The sequence below is a fragment of the Rhinoderma darwinii genome, chromosome 4 (genome assembly GCF_050947455.1).
Source record: "Rhinoderma darwinii isolate aRhiDar2 chromosome 4, aRhiDar2.hap1, whole genome shotgun sequence".
Lineage (NCBI taxonomy): Eukaryota > Metazoa > Chordata > Amphibia > Anura > Rhinodermatidae > Rhinoderma > Rhinoderma darwinii.
In genome coordinates, this window is record NC_134690.1 from 284,050,742 (window position 1) to 284,078,308 (window position 27,567).

Genomic DNA, 27,567 nt, shown 5'->3' on the forward strand with positions numbered 1-27,567 from the left:
AAGGACACCAGTATTCAGCCCCCCAGAATGCTCCCCCTTACTGGGAGTTAATGCAAAAATTGTGTGGGATTTGGTGCACCCACTGCTGGACCGGGTTACCACCCCTACCTGGATGGTTTTTATACCAGCGTCCCACTCTTCAAGTGCCTCGCTTCCAGAAGGATTGCGGCATGCGGCACTGCTAGAAGAAATCTGAGAGGCCTCCCTAAGACACTGCTTGGGCAAACAAGAAGGGGTGAGAGCAGGGCACAATCTAGCAGCAACATATTATGTGTCAAGTACAAGACAAGAGAGATGTCCTTGTATTGACAACAATACATGGTCACACCAGTACCCATGTACCTGTACGAGGTACCAGTACAGAAACCCCAAAACCAGACTGCATCCTGGGCTACAATAGGAACATGGGATGGGTGAACTTGTCAGATCAAGTCCTGAAGCCCTACAGCGCCATGCGGTGTGGTATAAGAAGCTGGCCGTGCACATCATACAGATGCCATTATTCAATGCGTACGTGCTACGTCGATGTACAGGCCAGACGGGAACTTTCTTGGAATTTCAAGAGGTGGTTATCAAGAAACTAATATTTGGGACCAGGAAGGGGGGCACCCAGTACTTCTGGAAGCGAGGCCACACGCATCGTACCAGGGCAAAACTTTCCAGGAGAAGTTCCCCAAACTGGCAAGAAGGGAAAAAGTCAAAAGAGGTGCAAAGTCTGTTATAAGAGGGGGATAAGGAAGGACACAATATATCAATGTGATATATATATGAAGGAGTGTTTTAAAATTTCTCATACATCCCCTGATTTTGAATCTACCCCAGTTTTACTTAATCTGATGCACTCCGCACAGCTTATCCCCTCATCTTTTCCTTCTGAGCCCTGCTGTGTGCCCAGGCAGCTGATAACAGCCACATTGAGGGTATTGCCATACCCGGGAGAACCCACATTGCAGTTTATGGGGTGTATGTCTCCGGTCAAAATGCTCACTACACCTCTAGATGAATGCTTTAAGGGTGTAGTTTTTAAAACGGGGTCACTTCTCGGGGGTTTCAACTGTACTGGTACCTCAGGGGCTTCTGCATACATGACTTCGCACCAGAAAATCCCCAGTAGGCCAAATGGTGGTGCTTTCCTTCTGAGTTTATCGCCACAAATGGGGTATTGCTGCACTCAGGAGAAATTGGGCAACAAAATGGAGTATTTTGTTCCCTGTGAAAATAAGAAATTATGATGAAAAATGACAACTGATTGGAAAAAAATTCATTTTTTTAATTTCACAGCCCAATTCAAATACGTGCTGTGTAAAAACTATGGAGTCAAAATGGTAACAACAACCATAAATTAATTCCTTGAGGGGTGTAGTTTGCAAAATGGGGTCACTTTTGGGGGATTCCTACTGTTTTGGCACCTCAACACCTTTTCAAACCTGGCATGCTGCCTAAATATATATTCTAATAAAAAAAGAGGCCTCAAAATGCAGTAGATGCTTCTTTAATTCTGGGGCTTGTTTTTTTAGTTCACGAGCAAACTAGAGCCACATGTGGGACATTTCTAAAAACTGCAGAATCTGGACAATACATGTTTAGTAGTGTTTCTCTGGTAAAACCTTCTGTGTTAGGGTATGTGCACACAAGAACTGGCTTTTACGTCTGAAAAGACAGACTGTTTTCAGGAGAAAACAGCTGTGTCGTTTCAGACGTAAAAGCTCCTCCTCGCATTATGCGAGGCGTCTTTGACGGCCGATCATTTGAGCTGTTCTTCATTGAATTCAATGAAGAACGGCTCAAATTACCTTTCAAAGAAGTGTCCTGCACTTCTTTGACGAGGCAGTCATTTTACGCGTCGTCGTTTGACAGCTGTCAAACGATGACGCGTAAATGACAGGTCGTCGGCACAGTACGTCGGCAAACCCATTCAAGTGAATAGGCAGATGTTTGCCGACGTATTGTAGCCGTATTTTCAGGTGTAAATCGAGGCATAATACGCCTCATTTACGCCTGAAATAGGTCGTGTGAACCCAGCCTTACAGAAAAAAATTGAATAAAATTGAAATTCAGCAAGAAAAATGAAATTTGCAAATTTCACCTCCACTTTGCTTTAATTCCTGTGAAATGCCTAAAGGGTTAAATAAACTTTCTAAATGCTGTTTTAAATACTTTGGTCTAGTATTTAAAATGGGGTGTTTATGGGGGTTTCAAATACATAGGCCCCTCAAAGCCACTTCAGAACTAGTAACAACTTTGAGTGGTATAACCATCTGTTTTACAAGCAAATGCATTTAAATTCAGAAATTTTCTAACTTTTCTCTAAATTTTGCCATTTTTCACAAATAAACACTGAATATATGGACCAAATTTTAACACTAACATAAAGCCCAATGTCTCACAAGAAAACAATCTCAGAATCGCTTGGATAGGTTTAAGCATTCCGAAATTATTACCACATAAAGTGAAATATGTCAGATTTGAAAAATGGGCTCTGAGCCTTAAGGCCCAAACTAGCCTGCATCCCTCTGCCACCCCAGCTAGAATTCTCTCCCCCAGCACAGCGGACCCCTTTTTATTTAGGTGCAAATCATCTGCAGAATACAGTTTGTAACACAAATGAAAAGTCAGTCCAGTGCTCTAGGAACCCAAAGCCTTCTCCTCTACACCAAGACTTAAGCCATGTCTTTCCTGTGATGCGCATGGCACATGCAGTATTCCTGAGAATACTACCTTGGAGGTCCTTCCCTTCAGCTTGTAGCCTAGTTCTTTAAAATTATTCTTAAAGGGGTTGTCCCAAGTTGACTCAAATTTTTTTTAAAAAACATTCTAAGCAGGAAATGAATTTTAAAACATTTGCTGTTAAAAAATTTTAAAAATTCATTTCCTAAGTGCCTTTTTTTACACTTGATAACTCAGCAAGTGCTGGTTATCTTTTCTAAAAAGGGGCGTGAGCGGCTTGATGTCAATCAAGCCGCTCTGCTCTGCAGTGTGCGCGCTCCCGATGTTGCTAGATACTGTAGTTCTAGCAACATCGGGAGAATGTTTGTCTCAAGCGGGCATGGTAAGCCCGATTGAGACGAACTTACCGTGAATGTCATCAACCCTACAATACACTACATTGCACTACACTACATTCACCCCGTTTCGGCAAACAACTTCTCTCTCCCCCCTGTCACTACATGTAATTTGTGTACCCGCCGCACCGGTGCTGCATCAGCACACGGCGAACAACTAAAAATATATTTAAAAAAAACTCACCTAAGACGTTCTAACGGCGTTCTGAACGGTCCCGTCACATGCCATCTTCCTTCTTCTTGGCGCCGCTCGCATTCATAGTAACAATACGTTGTGGCGCTGATGACGTAATCATATCAGGCACACGTGATTACGTCATCTGCGCCCACCGCTATGTTATTGTGAATGGGAGCAGTAAGAAGAAAATTGACGGGACCTTTCAGCTATTCGTGGGAACGCCTTAGGTGAGTTTATTTTTGTATGTATGTTGTCATGTATGTGTATATTTGCATGTATGTATGTATGTATGTATGCATGCATGCATGTATGTATGTATGTATGTATATGTATGTTTTCTTGTATGTATGTTGTCATGTTTGTATGTATGTATGTTTGCTTGTATGTATGTTTGCTTGTATGTATGTATGTATGTTTGCTTGTATGTATGTTGTCATGTTTGTATGTGTATATGTGCATGTATGTGTATATGTGCATGTATGTTTGCATGTATGTATGTTTTTATGTATGTATGTTTGCATGTATGTATGTTTTCTTGTATGTATGTATGTATGTATGTATGTATGTATGTTGTCATGTTTGTATGTGTATATGTGCATGTATGTTTGCATGTATGTATGTTTGCATGTATGTATGTTTGCATGTATGTATATGTTTTCTTGTATGTATGTATGTATGTTGTCATGTTTGTATGTGTATATGTATGTTTGCATGTATGTATGTTTGCATGTATGTATGTTTGCATGTATGTATGTTTGCATGTATGTTTGTTTGTATGTATGTTTGCTTGTATGTATGTTTTCATGTATGTATGTTGTCATGTTTGTATGTGTATATGTGCATGTATGTTTGCATGTATTTATGTTTTCATGTATGTATGTTTGCTTGCATGTATGTTTGTATGTATGTTTTCTTGTATGTATGTTGTCATGTTTGTATGTGTATATGTGCATGTGTGTATATGTGCATGTATGTTTGCATGTATGTATGTATGTTTGCTTGTATGTATGTTTGCTTGTATGTATGTATGTTTTCTTGTATGTATGTATGTTTGCTTGTATGTATGTATGTTTGCTTGTATGTATGTTGTCATGTTTGTATGTGTATATGTGCATGTATGTTTGCATATGTATGTATGTTTTCATGTATGTATGTTTGTATGTATGTATGCATGTATGTTTGCATTTATGTATGTTTGCATGTATGTATGTTTGCATGTATGTATGTTTGCATGTATGTATGTTTTCATGTATGTATGTTTGCTTGCATGTATGTTTGTATGTATGTTTTCTTGTATGTATGTTGTCATGTTTGTATGTGTATATGTGCATGTGTGTATATGTGCATGTATGTTTGCATGTATGTATGTATGTTTGCTTGTATGTATGTTTGCTTGTATGTATGTATGTTTTCTTGTATCTATGTATGTTTGCTTGTATGTATGTATGTTTGCTTGTATGTATGTTGTCATGTTTGTATGTGTATATGTGCATGTATGTTTGCATATGTATGTATGTTTTCATGTATGTATGTTTGTATGTATGTATGTATGCATGTATGCTTGCATTTATGTATGTTTGCATGTATGTTTGCATGTATGTATGTTTGCATGTATGTATGTTTGCATGTATGTATGTTTTCATGTATGTATGTTTGCATGTATGTATGTTTTCATGTATGTATGTTTGCTTGCATGTATGTTTGTATGTATGTTTTCTTGTATGTATGTTGTCATGTTTGTATGTGTATATGTGCATGTGTGTATATGTGCATGTATGTTTGCATGTATGTATGTATGTTTGCTTGTATGTATGTTTGCTTGTATGTATGTATGTTTTCTTGTATGTATGTATGTTTGCTTGTATGTATGTATGTATGTTTGCTTGTATGTATGTTGTCATGTTTGTATGTGTATATGTGCATGTATGTTTGCATATGTATGTATGTTTTCATGTATGTATGTTTGTATGTATGTATGTATGCATGTATGTTTGCATTTATGTATGTTTGCATGTATGTTTGCATGTATGTATGTTTGCATGTATGTATGTTTGCATGTATGTATGTTTTCTTGTATGTATGTATGTTGTCATGTTTGTATGTGTATATTTGCATGTATGTTTGCATGTATGTATGTTTGCATGTATGTATGTTTTCATGTATGTATGTTTGCATGTATGTATGTATGCATGTATGTTTGCATGTATGTATGTTGTCATGTTTGTATGTGTATATGTGCATGTATGTTTGCATGTATGTATGTATGTTTGTTTGTATAAATGTCTGTATGGCCATGTATGATACTGTCTGCTGGCGCCCTGTATCTAAGCCAACTTTGCCGCAGGCTTCTATACATGGTATAACAGTCAGTATCACACATGAAAGTGAAACTAAGCCTACGACAAGTTTTATTTTATTTTTTTTCTTATATTTTTGATTTTTTACAGGTTTGGTGTTTGGACTACTTCCGTTTCGAGGACTACTTAGATGACGCTTTTTTTTTCATCAATAAAATGGTTAATGAGGGTTGTGTTGGGGGTGCTTTATTTCAATAAAATATTTTATCTATGTCTTTGTGTTTTATTTTCAAGTTTTATTACTATCACTTTAGTAATGGCCGCTGTCTGAGTGACAAGGTCCATTACTAAGGGGAGGCTTAGTGTTAGCCGGTACAGAGGCTAACACTAAACACCATTATTACCCCGGTACCCATAACCACCAGGGGTGCCGGGAAGAGCTGGGTACGATCCAGTACCCGACCATCTGTTGTGATGGTCGGGCCCTGGGGCAGCCGCAGGCTGGTACTATGAGGCTGGAAAGGGCCAAAAACAGTGGACCTTCCCACCCTTGTAATGCTAGGCTGCTGCTGCTGTGTTGTATCTGGCTGGTTATAAAAATGGGGGGGACCCCACGTCATTTTTTTAAATGATTTATTTATTATTTTTATTAAAAAGACATGCGGTTCCACCCAATTTATCATAACCAGCCACAAACACAGTGTTATTAGCCTGGGAATGTACTAAACCAGTGGCCCCTCCCACCCGTGTAATGCCAGGCTGCTGCGGCCTTGTATATGGCTGGTTATTAAAAATGTGGGGGACCCAACGTCTATTGTTAAATTTGAAAAAAAAACGACATGGGGGTCCCCCACATTTTTATAGCCAGCCCGATACAACACAGCAGCAGCCTAGCATTACAAGGGTGGGAAGGTCCACTGTTTTTTGCCCTTCCCAGCCTCATAATACCAGCCTACGGCCGCCCCAGTACCCGACTATCACAACAGATGGTCGGGTACTGGATCGTACCAAGCTCTTCCCGGCACCCCTGGTGGTGGTGGGTACCGGGGTAATAATGGGTGGTTAGTGCTAGCCTCTGCACCAGCTAACACTAAGTACCGCCTTTATAATGGACGCTGTCAATCAGCCAACAGCCATTATCTAGGCACTAATAAAGTTTGAAAAAAAAACACAAAGACAATTTTTTTTAATTGAAATAAGAAATCCCCAACAAAACCCTTGTTAACCATTTTATTAAAATTTTCAAAAAACGTAGATCTACGCAGTAGTCCAACGAATCGAAGACGTAGTCCAATTGGCACATCAAAATCTGCAACAACATAAAAAAAAGTTAGCAATGTGAACAATACCGATACTTATACTCACCTACACACACACACAAACAACCACACCCAAACATATACACAAACACATATAAACACACACCCATATATTACATAAACACATACACACAAACATATACACAAACACACACAAACACATGTACACAAACACCCATATATACACAAACACACAAACATATACACACAAACATATACACAAACACACACATATACACAAACACACACACATATACACAAACACATATACACAAACACACATATATACACAAACACCCATATATACACAAACACACACATATACACAAACACACACATATACAAAAACACACAAACATATACACATGCACAAACACACCCATATATACACAAACACACACATAATCTCCAAAAAACACACATATACACACAAACATATACACAAACACATGTACACAAACACACAAATATACATATACAAAAATACACAAACATATACACACAAACATATACACATATGCACAAACACACCCATATATACACACACACACATATACACACACACACACACACACATATACACACACAAACATACGTACACAAACACACCCAAATATACACAAACACACACACATACACAAACACACCCATATATACACAAACACGCCCATATATACACAAACACACCCATATATACACAAACACACACGTATACAAAAACACACACAAACATACACACAAACCTATACACATATGCACAAACACACCCATATATACACAAACACACACATATACACACAAACATATACACACAAACATATGTACACAAACACACCCATATACACACAAACCCACACATACAAAAACACACACACACACACACAAACATACACACAAACATATACACAAACACACCCATACACACACACACACACACACACACACACACATATACACAAAAATATACACAAACATATACACATACACACAAATACACCCATATATACACTCACACATAAACACACACACAAACACACATATACACAAACACACCCATATATACACAGACACACACACACACACACAAACATATACACACTTACCTTTAGCGGAGCGCAGACTTCTCCTTGCGACGGGTGCCTTCCACTGCATCTTCTGCGCATGCGCCGAGAAGCGTCGAGATGCGCGTTCACGAGCAAATGACGCTCAGGGCGCAGAGGATGTCATTACGCATGCGCGGCCACCGCTAAAGGTAAATAGCGGTGGCCGGGAACCTAGGCAACGAGCAGGATACAAAGAGGGACCGACCGCATCTTCAATCAACGATATCAAGAAAACAACATCGCTGGACGACGGACAGGTAATTAGAATTCTTCTTATTTTTACATGGGGGAGCTTTATAGCTCCATTTATCAACTTGGGACAACCCCTTTAAGGCTCCTCCACCTACCATTTATTCTGTTGTTGGTTGCCACATGGACTACGACAGCTGGATCATCACCAGCCCCTTCCAGTAATTTATCCACCCGTTCCACCACATGCCGAACCCTGGCACCAGGGAGACAGTAAACCATTCGGTTGAGATGGTCTTAGCAACAAATTATTCTATCCGTCTTCCTGATTATAGAATCCCCTACAACTACCAATTGTTTTGCCCTACCTGCATTGCCATCCCGCCGACTCCTAGCTGCGCTGATCTCCCGGCTGATAGGAGATCAGTATCCACTAGGGCTCACATTTCTGAGACCGACACCCTCGCATCATCACCCAACTTGGCAATTTTGCTTGGAATATCAGAAACAGGATTGGCCTTCCTTTTCTTGGACCCCTTTCTATTGCCCCTAACTACATTAGCCCAGCTACTTGCCTGGTCCTGCTGACCCATGTCTTCACCCTCCAGGTCTACCCCACTAACTGCTTGCTCAGTAAGCAGCATGCTCCGCTCAAGATTGTCTATCACCCTCAGTGTTGCATTTTGCTCCTCCAGATCTCTAATGCGAGCTTCCAGGTTAACAACATGCTCACATCTGCAACAGAGGTATTCACCCTGGAACTCCGGCTCCAGTCGTGTATACATATAGCAAACTGTGCACTGAAGAAAACCTCCAAGCTTGCTATCCATTATCCCAGTTACAAAAATGTAAAAGAAAAGAAGAGTACTTACAGGGACTTTTTGCACTCCTCTTTTTAACTCCGGTTTAGTAACTCTGCTTGTTTACAAACCACTTAATTTAGCAAGCCAAAACAGAGCAAGCTCTATAGAGGCCTGAGGGCTAATTTATACCACCTGAGAGAAGTAAACCCCTACCCCTAGTCAGCTGCACAGCAGGACAGAAGCTAAAAAGGAAAAAAGAGTTTTATATTGTGTCAGTTTTTCTAACTTCTGTTAGCAAAGCACTCAATTCATATATCAAACACAGTTCCACACACAGGAACACAGCAAGCCAATCCGGTTTGGTAATTCCACTTGATCCACAAGCCACTTAATTTATCAAGGCCCAAACAGAGCAAGGATTGTGGGATCGGAGAGTCAAGGAAAAGCAGTGGACAAGTGCCCAGCATACTTGGGAAGTACTTCAACACTATCGATGGTGGCTGCCTCATGAAGTTGGTAGAGAGAATGCCAAGTATGTGCCAAACTGTTACCAAGCAAAGGTAGGCTAATTTGAAGAATCTATCAATATAAGAGAGTCTCAATATAGTCTCAAATTTTATTACCTTTTTTTGCACACTGTATGGTTGTATTTATACTTTTGGGCCTCATTGCCTATTGGGTTTTTACCCTTCCGTCGGAGGTATACGTTGGGAGGATTCCTAATGTAAACCTCCGACGGAAGGTAGGGACGTATTACACTGCATTGGCATACAGTGGGATACGTCGCCCGAACACCCTGGGCACAGCGCTACTTGAAGTAAATATATAAACAGTGTTGTCAGGAGCTTTAACTATGGAGTTCCAGGCCAGAGAATCGGAAGCGTTCTGGCTGGGAACTCCTGTTTTAGAAAAGCACTTGGCGTCACTGTTCATATATGGGCAGTGGTGTCAGGGGCTTCCCCAGGGCGCTAACTAATGCTCTTCCCGGGACCTCTGACCTATGTTTAACTTATACCACTGACAGATACCATGCACGATATACTGTTTTTTTTTAGCAGGATCCCTCAGGATGGAATAGTGTAGTCTACTACGTTTTTCCATCCTCCAAAAAAAATGTACCAATGTATACCGATGTATACCAGCCCGACGGAGACCAAAAGGACACTTAGATTCAATGACTTTACTATTATTCTAAAATGAGTTAAAATAAAAATAAAAAAAACGCCTACTTTGAGTATGTGTGTCCAAATTTTTTACTGGTACTTTGCATCTGCAATATTAACTCAAGTTTATACCACTCGTATACTTTATTCAGAAGGAAAGCCCTCAATGTTTTCCTGTGCATTCTACCATTGGTAATCACCAGTGAACAGTATGGAATGTAAAGGGCCGAGCACCAGGAATTTGCACTATGAGTTTTGGCTTCATATTTTACTAGTTTGTGTGGGCAAATATTGTTGATCTTAGTGGGTTATATTATCCATAATTAATTTTTTATCTTTCAATGCATTTTATTTCAATTTTTTAAACAAAGTAAAAATGGATAATGTCACAATGTCAGGTAACCACTTCTTGAGCAATTCCCCAGAGTGAAAGTTTATGGAATTGCTATATGAGCAATTCCCCAAAGGCCGCTGGAGACTGTCTGGATCAAGCGTACAAGTAAATCAGCTACCTCAAGTCCATCGCCACTCTGGTCTGAGTCTAAGGATACTCTATAGTCTTCACCAGAGCCGGCCAAAAGGCAGGTTGTATTTGCCCGCATAGAACTCATGTTGCTTTTACAGAATAAGGTGTTGGACAGGAGGTGCACTTGCAGGCAATACCAGAACGGATAACCAGAAAGCCATAGGGGTAATCAACAAGCAGAGTTCAAACCAGGAGAGACTAAAAGTTCAAATCGCAAAACAGAAGAATACCAGGAGTTGCAGAGGTCAAAAGCAGCTGTGATCAGAATATCCAAATCAGTGAGCAGAGGATAAATCTAACGACAAAGCCGAAGTCCAGTTCAAAGATTCCAAGTAGACAAGGTGATTCAGGGTGTAACTAGAAGCTTGATCAGACACATGCATTCACAAGGAAATCACAAGTAACAATGATAAAACTGAACAGACTCAAATACTCCACCCTTGGCCCTGTTAAGTTTTCAGACAGAGAAATAAGATTGGCTCTGCATCTCAAACCAGGGCCACCCAGAAGTTTGGCTAGTAGTTATGACAACCTAAAAGTGACTGACGTATTCTTTTGTTAGTAATAAAGATTAGGATGTTCTATGTCAAGTAAACTGTGACAACACTCCTGGGGGATTTTTTAAGCCTGTTGTACCATAAAAGTGTTTTTCAGTCTTACAATTTCCATGGTATTAAAAATATTTATGTAAATCATATCTCTAAACAGGAATATGTTTGTATTACCTCAGCGGTGTTGGATATAGTTCTGTGTTTATAAAATATACAATTTCAAATGCCATGGTGATTCCTAGTCTTCCTAAAGTGGCTAGGGTTATTTTTAGCCACAAGAGATCTGCAAATAATAAAATGTGTTTTTTTTACAACTTGTTAAATTTAAACAGTGTCATAGCAAAAGATAACTAGATATTATATAAACTCAAGTAAAAATTCTACAAAATACAAAGGTTAAAAACATAAATGTTTATCTATTTCAAATATAGGCAACTAAAAAATAATATACAGACCCGTAGTTCAACAAGGCCAAAAGAAGCTAAAAGAAGCTCGGATAAATATGCCATCAGAATTTTTACTTATATTTCTTTAAGGATTAAGCATACATGACACCCCATAGTATTATATTTGGTTGGTGCTTTTTCTTAGAAGAGATTAAAAAAACAAAAACAAAATAAATGGGACATTTTTCATTGCATGTGTCGACCAATGTCTACATTGCATTCCATCAACCAATTCCTCTTATTAAATTAGTACCTGTAGATATTGCAGCAGTTACTAAGCATGCAATGCCTGCTCCAGCATTACTCAAAGCAAATGGGAGTCTTCTTCCAACACGATCAATTGAGAGTAGAATAAGGACGGCCGCCGGTAATTCTACAACTGCAGAGATAAAAAAGTCTGTATACAGACTTCCAGACACAATACCTAGCCGCATAACAAGACCTTGGTAGATGACTGCACTTGTAAACCTACAAGAAAGCAAAAGAGGGATATATATATATATATATATATATATATATATATATATATATATAAAAAACAACAACCTACCAAAATAAATGTATAACATCAACATGGCAGAATAATAGGATGAACTAGGTGGATATATGTTTTTTTTGGCCTTACAAACTATGATACTATGATAAAAAGCATTAAAATGTGAAAACTGTTTCCCTTAATATACATTTATGCTAAGTAATGTGAAGATGTATGGATGTTAAAGGGAACCTGTTATGTCAAAAATGCAGATCAATCTGCGGGCAGTTTATAGAGCAGGAGTAGGTGAGAAGATTGATATATATTTTTTGTAGCAAAAGATTTAGTATAACTTTTATTAATTAATTTAAATCTCTGCTGAATCTGGGCTTAGGAGTCTAGTAGGTGTTCCTACACAGTGGTTGACAGACTTTCCTGTATGACTCTGAATACAGAGATAGCTGTCAATCAGTGATTAGGACCACACACTGGACTCCTAAGTCCTGAATGAGCAGAGATTTAGGTTATACTGAATGTTTTGCTACAAAATTATACATCAACCTGCTCACCTTCTCCTGCTCTATAACTTGCTGCCCACAGATTCCTCTGCATTTTCAACATGACAGGTTCCCTTTAAAGGCCCAAAGTCTGAAGCTGCACTTCTGACAGGACCTGATGATATTTCTTGTTCTGATTTCTAACTGGTGCAGTGTTGTCATGGAGTTTTTGGATTCAAATCACTATCCACTATGATTATTCACACATATTACAAATATATCTGCCAATATTCAACCCCTTAAGGACAGGCCTATTTTGGCCTTAAAGACCAAGCATTCTTTTTTGTTTTTTCCTTCATGCATTCCAAGAGTCATAACTTTTTTATTTTTAAGTCGAAATAGCCATATTATGGCTTGTTTTTTGCGGGACAAGTTGTATATTTCAATTGCACTATTTTTGGGTGCATATATTATATTGATTAACTTTTTTTTTTAAATGTGAGGAGCATAGTTTTTTGCATTTAAAATTTTTGCTATTCACTATGCAGTGTAAATAACATGTTACATTTATTCTATGAGTCAGTATGATTACGGTGATACCAAATATGTATACGTTTTTTTATGTTTTGCTACTTTTGCACAATTAAAACACTTTTAAACAATCGCCACATTCCAAGAGTCGTAACATTTTAATTTTTCTGTTGATGTAGCCATATGTGGGCTTGTTTTTTGCGGGACAATATGTATTTTTCATTGGTACTATTTTGGAGTACATGGGACTTATTGATTTGGGGGCGGGATAGGAAAAGAAAGCCAATTTGCTGGGTTTTTTTGTACGGCGTTCACCCGGCGGCTTAATTAATGTGTTTACTTTATTGTTCGGGTCGTTATGATCTCGGCGATACCATATATGTGTATTTATTTATTTTTGTTACACTTCTAGTAAATAAAACCACTTTTTATGAATTTTTAAATACATTTTATTTAACTGTTTTAATTAGCTTTTTAGTCCCACTAGGGGACTTCGCATTGCGATCTTCTGATTGCTGATATAATGCTTTGGTACACTTAGTATACCAAAACATTATTGCCTGTCAGTGTAAAACTGACAGGCAATCTGTTACAACTATTCCTCTTGCACGGTCTAATAGGCAATCCGTCGGTGCAAAAGGGAGCCACCTTCATCTGTCAAACCGTTTAAATGCAGCGGTCGAAATTCACCGCTGCATTTAAGGGGTTAAACAATCGGGATTGAACAATCCTAGCCCTTACAGCGGGTGCCCGGTAATCATTCAGTCGGTCTCCCACGGTGATCGCGTGGCCACAGGTCTTGTGCCCAGATGATTACAATCACATTCATGCACGGTCGGAATGCGCGAATCATTGCCTTTCCATTCCGTGCATGTACGTGATTATGCGCTAAATTGTTAAGCCTACATACTGTAGATATTGATGAGATGGTAATTTGAACAATATTGCACCTGAAAGAAAACAGAACTGGACATTATGTCACAATTTCTCAATAGTGAGGACTGGGGCATGCAAGTGATAAATTAACATAAAAAATATTTTAACATATTTTTTTTTTTGCGTTTTTATTGTACACCATTTTTTAGTGTACAATAAAAATATCTAAATATGAGCAATAAAACTTTGTGTAAAAATAATTTGGGTCAAAATGGGAATCTATGTTGTATGGATCCGTGTGCCTCTAGTTTTATTTTAAGAGACAAAGAGTATAGAATCTGTGAAAAAACAAGCTAGTGGCATGTTCCAATGCATGATGAATTTCGAAGAAATTCAATGCTTCTACTAATGTATAAGATTTTGTAAAACCCATGTTGCAAATGTAAGGCTGACGGAAAATTTTACAAGAAGGTCTTAAAAACGACATCTTACCAGGCAAACATCAGAATTATAGTGCACTTCCTCATTTGTGGTGTTCTGACCAAATCCATGCATGTAGGATTCGTAACAGCCTCATCGGGAACTGTTATCTAAAGGGAAATACAGATGGATTATGTCACTAAAGGAAACTATAATGTGCATATTAAGCTTCGTTCACATCTGCATCAGGGCTCCGTTGTCAGGTTCTGTCTGAGCTTTCTGTCAGAACCAAGCCCTGACTGAAACAAACGGAAACCATAGGTGCATCACCATTGATTGTCGACTCCGCTATGGATTCCGCCAAAACGACGGAACCCTTGCATAACTGAGACAAGCGGAAACCATTTGCACCGGATCTGCCACCATTGAGATCAATGGTGATGCAAACAGAAACCTATGGTTTCCATTTGTTTCAGTCAGGGTTCCGTTCTGACGGGAAGTTCCAATGGAACGCCAGAACGGAGCCCTGATGCAGATGTGAACGAAGCCTTACAGCAGTTCATAAAAACTAAAACATTAACAATTTGTGGTTGGCGTGTACACAGATAGCAAAACTCAGAATGGATTACTGAATGGATCAGTAAATAAATAAATTGACAACTGGATAAAACCAGACTGACAATGACTAATCAGTGCTAACACAGTGAGATACACTCCTTTGACAATGGGAATCGTAATGCCCAGTTGTCAATTCACTCGTTTCTAGGAGGAATAATAGAGGAATGACACAATGTACAGTTTTAAGAAAATATATTCCAGAATTGTTATCTCAGGGGGAATACAAGTATTCACTAAAATATACATTTCTTTAACCCCTTCCCGCACCTTGACGTTAATGCACGTCAATGTGTGCAGTTCGTTCGCGCACCTTGACGTGCAGTAAAGTCTGCACTTTAAAAGTTAACCGCCGCGCGGCGCAACACCACAGCGGCGGTTAACTTCACAGTCAGTCTGCCCCGATGTCCGGGCAGACTACAAGGGACGAATGAAACCGGTCCCTTGCTCCAGATCGCTCTGATTGGTTAGTCTGTTCAGACTTTCCAATCAGAGCTTAGGATCTTAGAAGAACGACGTCACAGGCTCCGATTTCCTGTTGGAGTCAGGAAGTTAAGGAGATCGGAGCCTGTGGACGTCGTGTGAAGAAGCAGTTTAAAAAAAAAGCCCAAAAACACCTATTAACCCCTTGATCACAGCCTTTAACTGTGATCACCCCCTCCCTTCCTCTCACAGTCTATAAGGCAGATTTTTTTCTGTTCTTCTTTTTAAAAAAAATTCATAAAACTAAAAAAAAAAATGTTTAGTGAGTGTTAGTGAGAGTTATTCAGCGTTAGTGAGCATTATTGAGCGTTAGTAAGCGTTAGTGAGTGTTAGTGAGTGTTAGTGAGTGTTAGTGAGCGTTAGTGAGTGTTAGTCAGCGTCAATTTAGTCGGTGTAAGACCGTCTGTTAGTCAGCATCAGACCGTCTTGTTTGTCAATCAGCGTCAGTTAGTCATCGTCTTTTTGTCAGTGTAGTTTAGTCACCGTTAGCCAGTTTTAGTGTCAGAAAATATTTTTTTTTTTGCGTACGTTCGTGTTAGATTAGTGCATCTGTCAAGCAGCCTCAGTTAGCATCAGTCAGTGTGTGTGATTGTCAGTCAGCGTCGTCTTTATGTCAGTGTACTTTAGTCAGTGTTAGTCAGCGTCAGTTAGTCAGTCAGTCAGCGTCAGTTAGTCAGTCTTTTTGTCCGTGTTAGTGAGAGTTTTAGTGTCATAAAATAAGAAAAAAAAAAAAAATATATTGGTGTACATTAGTGTTAGTATTTAGTGTTTTATGTAAAAAAAAAAAGACAAAAAAAGTTATATTATACATTTGTTGTATACAGCACTTTAGTATACAAGTCCACATATACACTTTAGTGAAAATAATAAAAATGGCCCGCAAAACCTTTAGTGCTGAGGAGGCGTATGAGATGCTCGCATCGGACACCGATACTGCGAGTGATCCTGGGTCCGCATTTGTGCTGTCCTCCTCCTCGAGCGACACCGAAGAACCTCCTCGCAGTCGCAGGAGGGATAGTGTTCAGGTTACACCTGCAACTGAACCCAATTGGTTGCCCCCAACCTCCTACACCCCCCAAGTACCGGACTTTACTGCTGCTGCAGGGGTCCAAGTCCAGACATCAGGACTGTCCGAAATGGAGTTTTTCCAGCTCTTTTTTTCGGACAGCATTGTGGAAAATATTGTTGAGCAAACTAATCTCTGTGCTCAACAATTCATTGCTGTCAACCCTGGTAGTTTTTATGCCTGGCCATACAGGTGGCATCCCACCAACAAAGCAGAAATGCTTCAGCACTGGGGATTGGTCCTAAATATGGGCCTAACGAAGAAGCCATCGGTGAGGGCCTATTGGTCCACCGATATTCTGTACCACTGCCCCTTATACCGCACCACAATGCCCAGGGCTCGTTTTGAGGCAATCCAAAAATTCTTGAATTTCAATGATAATTCCCAGTGCCCCCCCCCCAGAATGACCCAAATTTCGATCGACTCTATAAAATTAGACCCCTTATTTCCCATTTGGCCCAAACATTTGCATCGTCCTATACCCCATCAAGAGAAATTGCCATTGACGAGTCCCTGGTGCATTTCAAAGGAAGGGTGAAGTTCAGGCAGTATTTGCCCAACAAACGTGCCAGGTATGGCATCAAGATCTATAAGTTGTGTGAGTCGAAGTCGGGCTACACACATACTTTTAGAATATATGAGGGAAGGGACAATCAGATTGAGCCCCCAAACTGCCCACCTGTCCTGACCACAACTGGGAATATTGTCTGGGACCTCCTGCACCCACTGTTTAATCAGGGGTACCACTTGTATATAGACAACTGGTATACAAGTGTACCCCGGTTCAAATGCTTGGCAGAGCAAAAAACAGTGGCGTGTGGAACGGTCCGCAAAAACCAGAGACAGCTCCCAAAAACCTTTCTCAGTCAACCCCTGCAGCGTGGGGAGAGCAGGGCACTCCACAGTGAAGGGGTCCTTTTTTTTAAATTCAGGGACAAGAAGGATGTCCTAATGCTAACATCCATTCATGACGCCACCTGCTCCCTTGTCCCTGTGCGTGGTGCAACACCCACCACCACGTCACGGCCTGTCTGCATCCAGGCCTATAACAAATACATGGGGGGAGTGGACCTTTCTGACCAGATGCTCAAGCTGTACAATGCCATGCGGAAATCAAAAATTTGGTACAAAAAATTGTACAACTCCTTTGTAATATACAGGAGCACTGGTCAGGAGGGGACATGCTTGGAGTACCAGGAGAAGGTAATCAAATCCCTTTTCTTTGGGAATGTGGCAGAGGTAGGGGAAAGTTCTACCTCTGCAAGCAGTGATGTCCCAGGAATAGTTCCAGGACAGCACTTTCCTGGTGAAGTGCCGTCCACAGAAAAAAAAAGCGCGCCCCCAGAAAAGGTGTCGTGTCTGTGCCAAAAGAGGCATAAGAAGAGACACGACATACCAGTGTAACACCTGTCCCACCCACCCTGGACTGTGTATCAAGGAGTGCTTCCAAATATACCACACCTCTCTGGAGTTCTAAATTAAATTTGTATCTGCCCCTTTCAATTATAATTATCGTCCCTTTCATTTAAAATTACAGCGCCTTACCATAACCATTTCACCATTTAAAAATTGAACATCCCCTCCATAACAAAATTAAAATACCCATTATACCCCTAGATGAATACCTAGGATTTGTAATACCGTGTAGTATCTGCACAATTTTTTAGGCCTATGCAAACATGACATGTGCCCAAAAATCATCCAAGTAAAATAAGGCCTCAAAATCCTTGTGGTGTTCCAATACTTTCTGGCCCTGCCATATGTCCAGCAACAGCAGATTAGGGCCAAGTTGGGGGTATTTCTAAACTCGAAATAACCTGATAAATGTTGAGGTGCTTTTCTTCACTTGCATGCTCTGTGTCTGTAAAATCTGTCCTATAAATGAAGCATGTGTGAAAAAAATTGAAAATGTTCGTTTTCACACCACATTTCCACAAGATTCTGCAAAAAAACTGTGCAGTCAAAAAAGTGACGACACCCCTAGATAAATTCCTTGAGGGGTGTAGTATTCGAAATGGGGTCATTTCTGGGTGTTTTCCATCATTATGGGGGCTCAGAGTCTCTTCAAAGATCAAATGGAACCGTTGAACCAATCATGCAAAACTTGGGCCCTGAAAATCAAAGGCTACTCCTTCAATTCCAGGCACTGCCATGTGCCCACGCAACATATTTGGACCACTTTGGGGGTATCTCTGAACTCGGTACAAATGGGCCAATAAATGTTGAGGTGTTATTCTTCACTTGCATGCTCTGAACAATCTGTCCTATAAATGAAACATTGGTGCAAAAAATTGAAAATAGTTTTTTTCACGCCAGATTTCGACAAGATTTTGCAAAAAAAAACTGTGTGGTCAAAAATGTGATCGCACACCGAGAAAAATTCTTAGAGGGGTGTAGTTATCAAAATGGGGCCATTTATGGGGGTTTCCCCATCATTATGGGGGCTCAGAGTCTCATGCAAAACTTGAGTCCTGAAAAACTAAGGCTGCTGCTTTACTTTCCTGCACTGCCATATGTCCACACAACATATTTGGACCACTTTGGGGGTATCTCTGAACTCGGTACAAATGGGCCAATAAATGTTATGGTGCTTTTCTTCACTTGCATGCTCTGTGGTTGAAAACTCTGTCCTATGAATGAAGCAGTTGTGAAAAAAATTTAAATGTTCTTTTTCACACCAGATATCCACAAGATTCTGCAAAAAAATGATGGGGTTAAAAAATTGATCACACCCCTCGAAAAAATTCCTTGAGGGGTCCAGTTTCCAAAATGGGGTCACTTTTGGGGGGCTTCCACTGTTTTGGTCCCTCCAGGGCATTGCAAATGCGACATGGCACTGGAAATTATTCCAGCAAATTCCGTGCTCCAAAATCCAAATGACGCTCCTTCTCTTCTGAGCCTTGCTGTGGGTCCAAACAGCAGTGTATTACCACATACGTGGTATTGCCGTAATCGGGAGAAATTGCTTTACAAATGTAGTGGTGCTTTCCCTCCTTTATTCCTTGTAAAAATTTAAAATTTCTATGTTTTTTCAGAAAAAAAAGTAGATTTTCATATTCACACACTAATTCAAATAAATTTTGCAAAACAACTGTGGGGTCAAAATGCTAACTATACCCCTAGAAAGATTCCTTGAGGGGTCCGGTATCAAAAATGGGGTCACTTTTTGGGGGTTTCCACTGTTTTGTTCGCTCCAGGGCATTGCAAATGCGACATGGCACTGAAAACTATTCCAGCAAAATCCGTGCTCCAAAATCCAAATGACGCTCCTTCTCTTCTGAGCCTTGCTGTGGGTCCAAACAGCAGTGTATTACCACATATGTGGTATTGCCGTAATCGGAATAAATTGCTTTACAAATGTAGTGGTGCTTTTTCTCCTTTATTCCATGTAAAAATTTAACATTTTTATGTTTTTCCAGAAAAAAAGTAGATTTTCATATTCACACACTAATTCAAATAAATTTAGCAAAACAACTGTGGGGTCAAAATGCTAACTATAACCCTAGAAAGATTCCTTGAGGGGTCCAGTTTCCAAAATGGGGTCACTTTTGGGGGTTTCCACTGTTTTGGTCGCTCCAGGGCATTGCAAACGCGACATGGCACTGAAAACTATTCCAGCAAAATCCGTGCTCCAAAATCCAAATGACGCTCCTTATGTTCTGAGCCTTGCTGTGGGTCCAAACAGCAGTGTATTACCACATATGTGGTATTGCCGTAATCGCTAGAAATTGCTTTACAAATGTAGTGGTGCTTTTTCTCCTTTATTCCTTGTAAAAATTTAAAATTTCTATGTTTTTCCAGAAAAAAAGTAGATTTTCATATTCACACACTAATTCAAATAAATTTTGCAAAACAACTGTGGGGTCAAAATGCTAATTATTCCCCTAGAAAGATTCCTTGAGGGGTCCAGTTTCCAAAATGGGGTCACTTTTGGGGGGTTTCCACTGTCTTGGTTGCTCCAGGGCATTGCAAACGCGGCATGGCACTGAAAACTATTCCAGCAAAATCCGTGCTCCAAAATCCAAATGGCGCTCCTTCCCTTCTCAGCCTTGCTGTGGGTCCAATCAGCAGTTTATTACCACATATGTGGTATTGCCGTAATCGGGAGAAATTGCTTTACCAATGTAATGGTGCTTTTTCTCCTTTATTCCTTGTAAAAATTTACAATTTCTATGTTTTTCCAGAAAAAAAGTAGATTTTCATATTCACACACTAATTCAAACAAATTGTGCAAAACAACTGTGCGGTCAAAATGCTAACTATACCCCTAGAAAGATTCCTTGAGGGGTGCAGTTTCCAAAATGGGGTCACTTTTTCTCTGTTTTTACTGTATCGGCAGCACAAGAACTCTTCAAACCTGACATGGTGCCTAAAATATATTCTAAAAAAAGGAGGCCCCAAAATCCCCTAGGTGTTCCTTTGCTTCTGAGGCCTGTGCTTCAGTCCGTTAGCACACTACAGCCACATGTGGGATATTTCTAAAAAGTGCAGAATCTGGGCAATAAATATTCAGTTGCATTTCTTGGAAAGAAACCTTCTGTGTTACAGAAAAAAATGGATTACATATGAATTTTGGCAAAAAAAATGAAATTTGTAAATTTCACCTCTACTTTGCTTTAATTCCTGTGAAAGGGTTAAAACACTTTCTGAATGCTGTTTTGAATACTTTGAGGGGTGCAGTTTTCAAAATGGGGTGATTCAAAACTGAACTGGTCCCTGAAAAAATAGGCTTTTGAAATTTTCTTGAAAATATGAGAAATTGCTGTTAAAGTTCTAAGCCTTGTAACGTCCTAGAAAAATAAAAGAATGTTCCAAAAATTATGCAAATATAAAGTAGACATATGGGAAATATAAACTAGTAAGTATTTTGTATGGTAATACTATCTGTCTTCCAAGCAGATAGATTTAAATTTAGAAAAATGGTAATTTTTGTAAATTTTCTCTAAATTTTGATGTTTTTCACAAATAAATATTGAATTTATCAACCACATTTTTTCACTAACATAAAGTACAATATGTCACGAGAAAACAATCTCAGAATCGCTTAGATAGGTAAAAGCATTCCAGAGTTATTACCAAATAAAGTGACACATGTCAGATTTGAACAATCGGCTTCGTCCTTAAGGCCAAAACAGGCTCAGTCCTGAAGGGGTTAATTGAAGTTAACAGTTCATTCTATTCAGACTTGATTTTGTAGAGGGATGCCGTTCAGCACTAGGATTTAGAGATAATTTGTGTGATGACTACTTTCTTTTCACTATCTTTTTTTTTGTGTGTATAACTGATCAGCTGTTTACAAGCGTCACCATCACAATGCAAAACTATATAAATTTGTGATCGTCGTAATCATATTTACCCACAGAATAAACATGTTGTGAACACTGTAAAAAAAAAATAAAAAAATTAAGGAATCACTGTTTTTTTCATTCCACCCTACAAATAATTTTTTAATAAATGGTAATAATAAGTTTAATAAATGGTGCCGTGAAAAACGAAAACTCGTTCTGCAAAAAATAAGCCTTCATACAGCTATATCAGCGGAAAAATAAAAAAGTTATGGCTTTTGGAATGTGTGGAGGAAAAGACTAAAATTAAAAATCAAAAAATTGCTGCGGCGGCAAATGGTTAAGGGTTATGTTTTAGGTTAGTCTCATTACCCATGATGATGGTACATTTATTGTCTGGTGATGGTAGCCTGTGACCATCAGGTTCAAATATAAGGCTAGTATATTTGCTGTGTTTTGAATTGCATAAATCTCTATGCAGTAAGCTCCCCCTAGTGTTGGCTGCAGGTAAATAGAGTTTACTTGAAGGAAAACCCCCTCTCACCAGTGGCGTAGCTATCGGGATCGCAGTGGTCACAGTTGCGACCGGGCCCCTAAGCCTGGGGGGCCCACGGGCCCCCGTTGCCATACAGCATGCTTGTTAAATAAATTTTCTGTGCCGTGAAGCCGGCACTTCCTGGTTACGGTCACATGGTACACTTAGTGTACCATGTGACCGTGTTGTCACGTGACACGTCTTCCAGCCAGTGCAGTGGAAGAGTCGGTGCGGAGGACTCCAGGTGAGTCTGTATTGTAATGTGTTGTATTGTATTGTGTTGTCTTGTAATGTAATGTATTGTAATGTGTTGTGTTGCCTTGTAATGTATTGTGTTGTGTTGTCTTGTAATGTGTTGTATTGGGCTGTTTGCGGTGGAGAGGGGGGGGGCCCGTTAAATTACAGTCCCCCCTCCTCTCTCCACCGCAAACTGCACAATACAACACAATACATTACAAACTGTGAGTCGCGTTTCCCTGGGGGGTTGTGTGAAGACCTCCGGAGGGTCGCGAGTCCCTCACCGAGGTCCCGATTCCATTCAATGCTGGAGCAAGGAGCTGATGTCTCCTTGCTCCAGCATTCACTGTGCTCTGAGTGGCTCGAAACAGGCAGGCGGGATGTAGAGACATCATCGCGCCTTTCTGCGCCGAGTCACTCATAGCACACACCGGAGGTGGCGAAGGAACGGGGATAGGTAAGTAATTATGCTATTTTTCTATTCTATGGGGGGCTGATATGGGGGGAATTATACTGAATGGGGGGCTGATATGGCATGGGCGCTGATAAGTTGGGGGAGCATTATACTGCATGGGGGCTGATATGGGGGAATTATACTGTATGGGGGGGCTGATGTGGGGGGCATTATACTGTATGGGGAGCTGATATGGGGGCATTATACTGTATGGGGAGCTGATATGGGGGCATTATACTGTATGGGGAGCTGATATGGAGACATTATACTGTATGGGAGCTGATATGTAGGGGCATTATACTGTATGGGGGGCTGATATGGAGGGGCATTATATTGTATGGGGGGGCTGATATGGGGGGGCATTATACTGTATGGGGAGCTGATATGGAGGGGCATTATACTGTATGGGGAGCTCATATGGGGAAATTATACTGTATGGGGAGCTGATATGGGGGCATTATACTGTATGGGGAGCTGATATGGAGACATTATACTGTATGGGAGCTGATATGGAGGGGCATTATACTGTATGGGGGGCTGATATGGAGGGACATTATACTGTATGGGGGGCTGATATTGGGAGCTGATATAGAGGGGCATTATACTGTATGGGGAGCTCATATGGTGGGCATTATAGCATTATACTATATGGGGAGCTCATATGGGGGGCATTATACTGTATGGGGGCAGCTATGTGGGGCATTATACTGTGGGGGCTGATATGGGGAGCATTATACGGTTTGGGGCTGTTATGGGGGGCATTATACTGTATGGGGCATTATACTGTGTGGTGGCAGCTATGGGAGCATTATATTATGTGGGGTCATTATACTATGAGGGCTGTTAAGGAAAGCGTCTGGGCATAGGCGCGCGCAGGGGTCTGATGATGGTGGTGTTGGGGAGGGATAGGGGGGCCCAAGCTGAATTCTTGCACCCGGGCCCATGAGCCTTTAGCTACGCCCCTGCCTCTCACCATGGCCCCATATCAGTGGCATGTTCTGCTTCTATGGCAAGTACACCATAAATCGTTGACCGTGGCGTGGGATATAAAGTATACATGCAGAATGCTAAATTAAATAATATACATGTTAACTCCTTAGTGAGCAGACTACTTTAGACCTTAATGATCAAGAAATTCTCTATGTTTTTTCATTGTCGCATGAAAGAGCTATACATTTTTTCATCTACATACATACCTTAGCTGTATGAGGGTTGTTTTTTTTGCTGGATGAGTTGTATTTTTCAATGGCACCATTTTGGCGTACATTTATTGATTAACTTTTATAAACAATTTTGAGGGGATTGAAAAAAAAACCAGCAATTTTGGCAAGTTTTTAGTGTTTTAAATTTACACCGATTCCCATACAAGGTAAATAATGCATTACCTTTATTTTATGGGTCAGTACGATTACGGTGATACCAAATATGTGCAGTATAGTTTTATAGTTTTTTTTAATGTTTTACTACATTTTTGAATCGCTCCAACGTTCCAAAAGCCATAACTTTTTTTATTTCTCCATCTATGTAGCCATATGTGGGCTTGTTTTTTGCGAGACAAGATGTTATTTTTATTGGTGCCATTTTTTGGGCACATAGACTTTATTGATTTACTTTTATCATATCTTTTTGGGAATGGGATTGAAAAAAAGCTATTCCGGTTGTTGTTTTTTGTTTTTTTACCATTCACCATCTAGTTTAAATAATGCGTTAACGCTATTCTGTTGTTGCGTTCGTGGAAATAACATATAAATGTATCTATTTTTTTTATAGTGCATCTCTTTTTTTTTTTTTAAATAATCTTTTTTTAATTGTATTTCATTTATTTCTTTAGTCCTTCTAAAGGACTTCACAAAGTGAGAGTGTTTGATCGCTGATATCATGTTTTGACATACTCACTATTGCAAAGCATTACTGTCGGTCAGTGTAAGGCTGGGTTCACACACCCTATTTACGGACGTAATTCGGGCGTTTTAACATCTAATTACGTTCGAAAATACGGCTACAATGCGCCGGCAAACATCTGCCCATTCATTTGAATGGGCTTTACGATCTTCTGTGCCGACGGTCATTTTTTTTACACGCCGCTGTCAAATGACGGCGCGTAAAAAAGACGCCCGCGTCAAAGAAGTGCCTGTCACTTCTTGGGACGTAATTGGAGCCGTTTTCCATTGACTTCATAGAAAAACAGCTCCAATTACGTCCGTAATGGACGCTGCGAAAAACGCCTGCACTTGTCTTTAAGTCTGAAATTCCGGAGCTGTTTTCTCCTGAAAACAGCTCCGGAATTTCAGGCGTATCGGATGTGTACGTGTGAACATACCCTAAAACTGACAGGCAGTCAGAGGCACAGCCTATTAGGCATACAGGCATGGCAGGTTTAGTTAGGGGCCTTTGCTAGGTCTCCAGCTGACATGCCTACCATGGAGGGCCCCCTTTTTTGGGCCACTAATGGGTGACAGAGGTAGTCAACTCCCTCTGTAAACCACTAAGGTGCCGAAGTTGCTATTGACTGCGGCATTTAAGCGGTTAAATGGCCGGGTTCCTCCTATCCCGGCCATTAGAGCAGGTTCTAGACTGTCATCAGACAGTCAAACATCCGCTTCTGCCAGCAGAGGACACCTCTGCCAGGCTTATTCTGGGCTTAAAGTGCTTTAAAAAGGCGTATTGAATGGAATAAGACTCCTTAGTGATGTAAATAGCCTTATTGACTGTCATTAAGGGGTTAAAATACAAACTCTCTGTTGCTGGTTTACAGTCTGTTCTGCATGGATGGGATACATGCCATACTTCTATAAAGGGTCTTATCCTGCTCCTACAAAGTGGCCTTGTTAATTCATCCTGCAGAAATCACATGTAAATAAACAATCCCTCCAATGTGCAGTGGTGTCTCTCTAACACCAGCATTTAGGGATCCAATTTCAAGATAAAGTATAACAGTGAATGCATATGTGTCCAGTTCTTTTAAACAAACTAAAATAATGATGGAGAACCCTCTTTAACAAAAAAAAATAATCATTTATAGGGGAAATGGTAAAATTACGAAAAGACTAACATTGGGATGGACTTTGCTTTTCTAGGTTGCCAATATAAAAGAAAGAGATTGACAAGGTGATAAACTTTTCTGCATTTTGTCTGTAGAAACACAAATAACTAAAGTTCCCATTGATCTTTCTTGGCTCATTTGAAAAGCAATGGATTCCTTTATTTGTAGAAAAATGCTACACTTGGCTGAAAGAGCTGTTGCTTAATGCCAATGAGTCATTGGAGAGGCATCAAAAACCTGAGCCTTTATCCGGCTAAACTTTGCAGGCATGCTTCAGATCTACTGCTATGCAGGATAAAGTGACATAGCATTTACATGAAAGGAGTTCAGTCAAAGGAAGCAACAGTCTGAATCTTAATGTGAAGAAAATAACAAATTGACTGTAAACTAATGACTTTGAAGTCAACAGTTGAACTAAAGAAACACAAGCAAGTAAATAATACATCCAAACGGAATAATTTAATTTTACTTATAATACTAGTATCAGATAGCAGGATGCAAATGGAAACCTTTACAGGAAACAACTTAGGCTTCGATCACATCTGCATCGGGGTTCCATTCATGGGTTCAGTCAGATATTCCATCAGGGGAACCCAAATCAGGTGCATATTTGTCATGTCTGGTGGCCCTAATCAAAAACACCACTAGAGAGTGCCACACACAGTGCCCCCTGTAGATAGTGTCACCCCCCCCCCCTGTATAGTGCCAAACACAGTTACCTCTGTAGATAATGCCACACAACTCCCTGTAGATAGTGCTACACACACCCCTGTAGATAGTGCCACACAGAAAAGACTAACTACAGCTCTGGATGTGACAAATAGGAAGGGGGCAGAAAATAACTTAAGACCTATTTACACACCACTATTGATCTGTGGTTGGAAACACAGGATTTTTTTGAGTACGCACTGTAAAATCCTTTTCTCGTTAAGTTCATCGGGGAATAAAGACTGGGTAAATGCTGTTGCCATTAGGGAGGCTTGACACTAAGAAATCATAAAGTGTCCCCTCCTACAGGATATACCCTGCCCACAGACACTGAGCTATTCAGTCTGTCCGCAAGTAGGAGAAGCAGATACAAGGTAAGGCGGTGTCCCGCAATGAACTAGAGGAGAAAAGGATTTTACGGTGAGTACTCAAAAAACCCTGTTTTCTCATTTGTTAGATTGGGGGACAAAGACCATGGTACATCCTAGCGCAGTCCCCAGTGGTGGAAACATAACACATGACCTTGAGACCAAGGGAAGGGTCTGCAGAAGCAAAGGTGTGTACCTGGCATAACTTGTCAAAAGTGTGCAGGGAAGACCACGTGGCCGTCATGCACAACTTTGTAAAGACTCTCGCGGCCGTGGCCAGACCGAATGGAAGGGCCACAAATTGGTAATGATAGGACAGTACTGAAAAGCGCAGGAA

General features: G+C 40.2%; 1 protein-coding gene across 4 annotated transcripts in view; it reads right to left on the bottom strand.

Annotated features, from left to right (window-relative positions):
• Positions 1-27,567, bottom strand: part of SLC22A3 (solute carrier family 22 member 3) — a 254,671-nt gene that overhangs the window by 44,572 nt on the left and 182,532 nt on the right. For 2 of the 4 annotated variants that reach the window (XM_075862562.1, XM_075862561.1), the window contains 4 exons: positions 14,509-14,606; positions 11,891-12,105; positions 11,366-11,474; positions 1,067-1,210 (listed from right to left, as the gene is read on the bottom strand). In XM_075862562.1, coding sequence (XP_075718677.1) covers positions 1,067-1,210; positions 11,366-11,474; positions 11,891-12,105; positions 14,509-14,606 — 566 coding nt within the window. The remainder of the gene's footprint in view (positions 1-1,066; positions 1,211-11,365; positions 11,475-11,890; positions 12,106-14,508; positions 14,607-27,567) is intronic. The other 2 variants (XR_012883206.1, XM_075862563.1) reach the window with 1 other exon arrangement.